Here is a 1065-nt window from a genome sequence, read left to right on the forward strand (position 1 = left end):
ACCTAGCAGCCTGTCTACAGTGAACATCTATCACTGCCAGTGTAGCCTATTGACCTGTCCTGTGTGAATGACATCAGTCAGACCTGTGAGGTGCCTATCAGGGCGCCATCAGTGTATGCTGATGGGTGACTCCGTTACCTAGCTACAGTGGCCACTTACAGCCCATTGTGTTACAGTTTTATTACAAAAAGATTCATAAAACACTTATCTAATACTGTAAATCCTTTCCCCACTGTGTGTGTGTGTGTGTGTGTGTGTGTGGTCCAGGCGGGTGGATCTCAGGTGATCTTTACCAACCCTCTGGAGATCGTGAAGATCCGCCTGCAGGTGGCTGGAGAGATCACCACCGGCCCCCGCGTCAGCGCCATATCTGTCATCAAGGACCTGGGCTTCTTTGGCCTCTATAAGGTAGATCCTTCTGTACACCTAGCACTGAATTCAAAGACAGGGACAATTAGGACATAGCTGTACTTAACCCCTCAGCTACAATAGCAGCTGAATCAGGTAGAGATTGCTAGTGAGGGCCTATGAGGGACTGTGGCCCATAGGGCCCCCCAGGGCCAGGTAGCAGGGAGCATGGCTGAGATTGAGATATAAACAACGTAAGCTAACTTTGTAACAATGGCCATGGTAATAATGGACTGAATACCATTGACTCAGGTAGGTAGAGGGGCTCTGCGTTTTGTTTTCAAGGGACTGTTGGATGGGGATTTGAGCTCTGGCAGGTGCTATTTTTGGCTTTATTTTAGAACTACGGTGGGTCATTCTCATTATGGAGAGGTTGGTTTTTAGAAGGGCACCGATGACCAGTGTCGTTGATTCATGAAACATTTTAGAGAGTTCTGATTTAGTCTTTTATCTCTCATTAAAGCTGTGGGCGTTAACACTTCTTTGGGTTTGATTTAAATGACAGCTCAAGGTTACTTTATCCAGAGCCTGCAGATTCTAACCTTTTCTCTTTTCTTAGCAACGTTTCAGTTCTATGTCTTCCCATGTTAGTCTTTTGTGTTTGTCAATCAGTGTGTGTGTGTGTGTGTGTGTGTGTGTGTGTGTGTGTGTGTGTGT

At 46.2% G+C, this 1065-nt stretch overlaps 1 protein-coding gene across 1 annotated transcript in view; it reads left to right on the forward strand.

Annotated features, from left to right (window-relative positions):
- The window catches only part of LOC111954893 (electrogenic aspartate/glutamate antiporter SLC25A13, mitochondrial), a 92072-nt gene that overhangs the window by 72126 nt on the left and 18881 nt on the right, over positions 1–1065 (forward strand). The window contains 1 exon segment of the mRNA XM_023974812.2: positions 268–408. Coding sequence (XP_023830580.2) covers positions 268–408 — 141 coding nt within the window.

Source organism: Salvelinus sp. IW2-2015, linkage group LG30 (assembly GCF_002910315.2).
Source record: "Salvelinus sp. IW2-2015 linkage group LG30, ASM291031v2, whole genome shotgun sequence".
NCBI classification, from domain to species: domain Eukaryota; kingdom Metazoa; phylum Chordata; class Actinopteri; order Salmoniformes; family Salmonidae; genus Salvelinus; species Salvelinus sp. IW2-2015.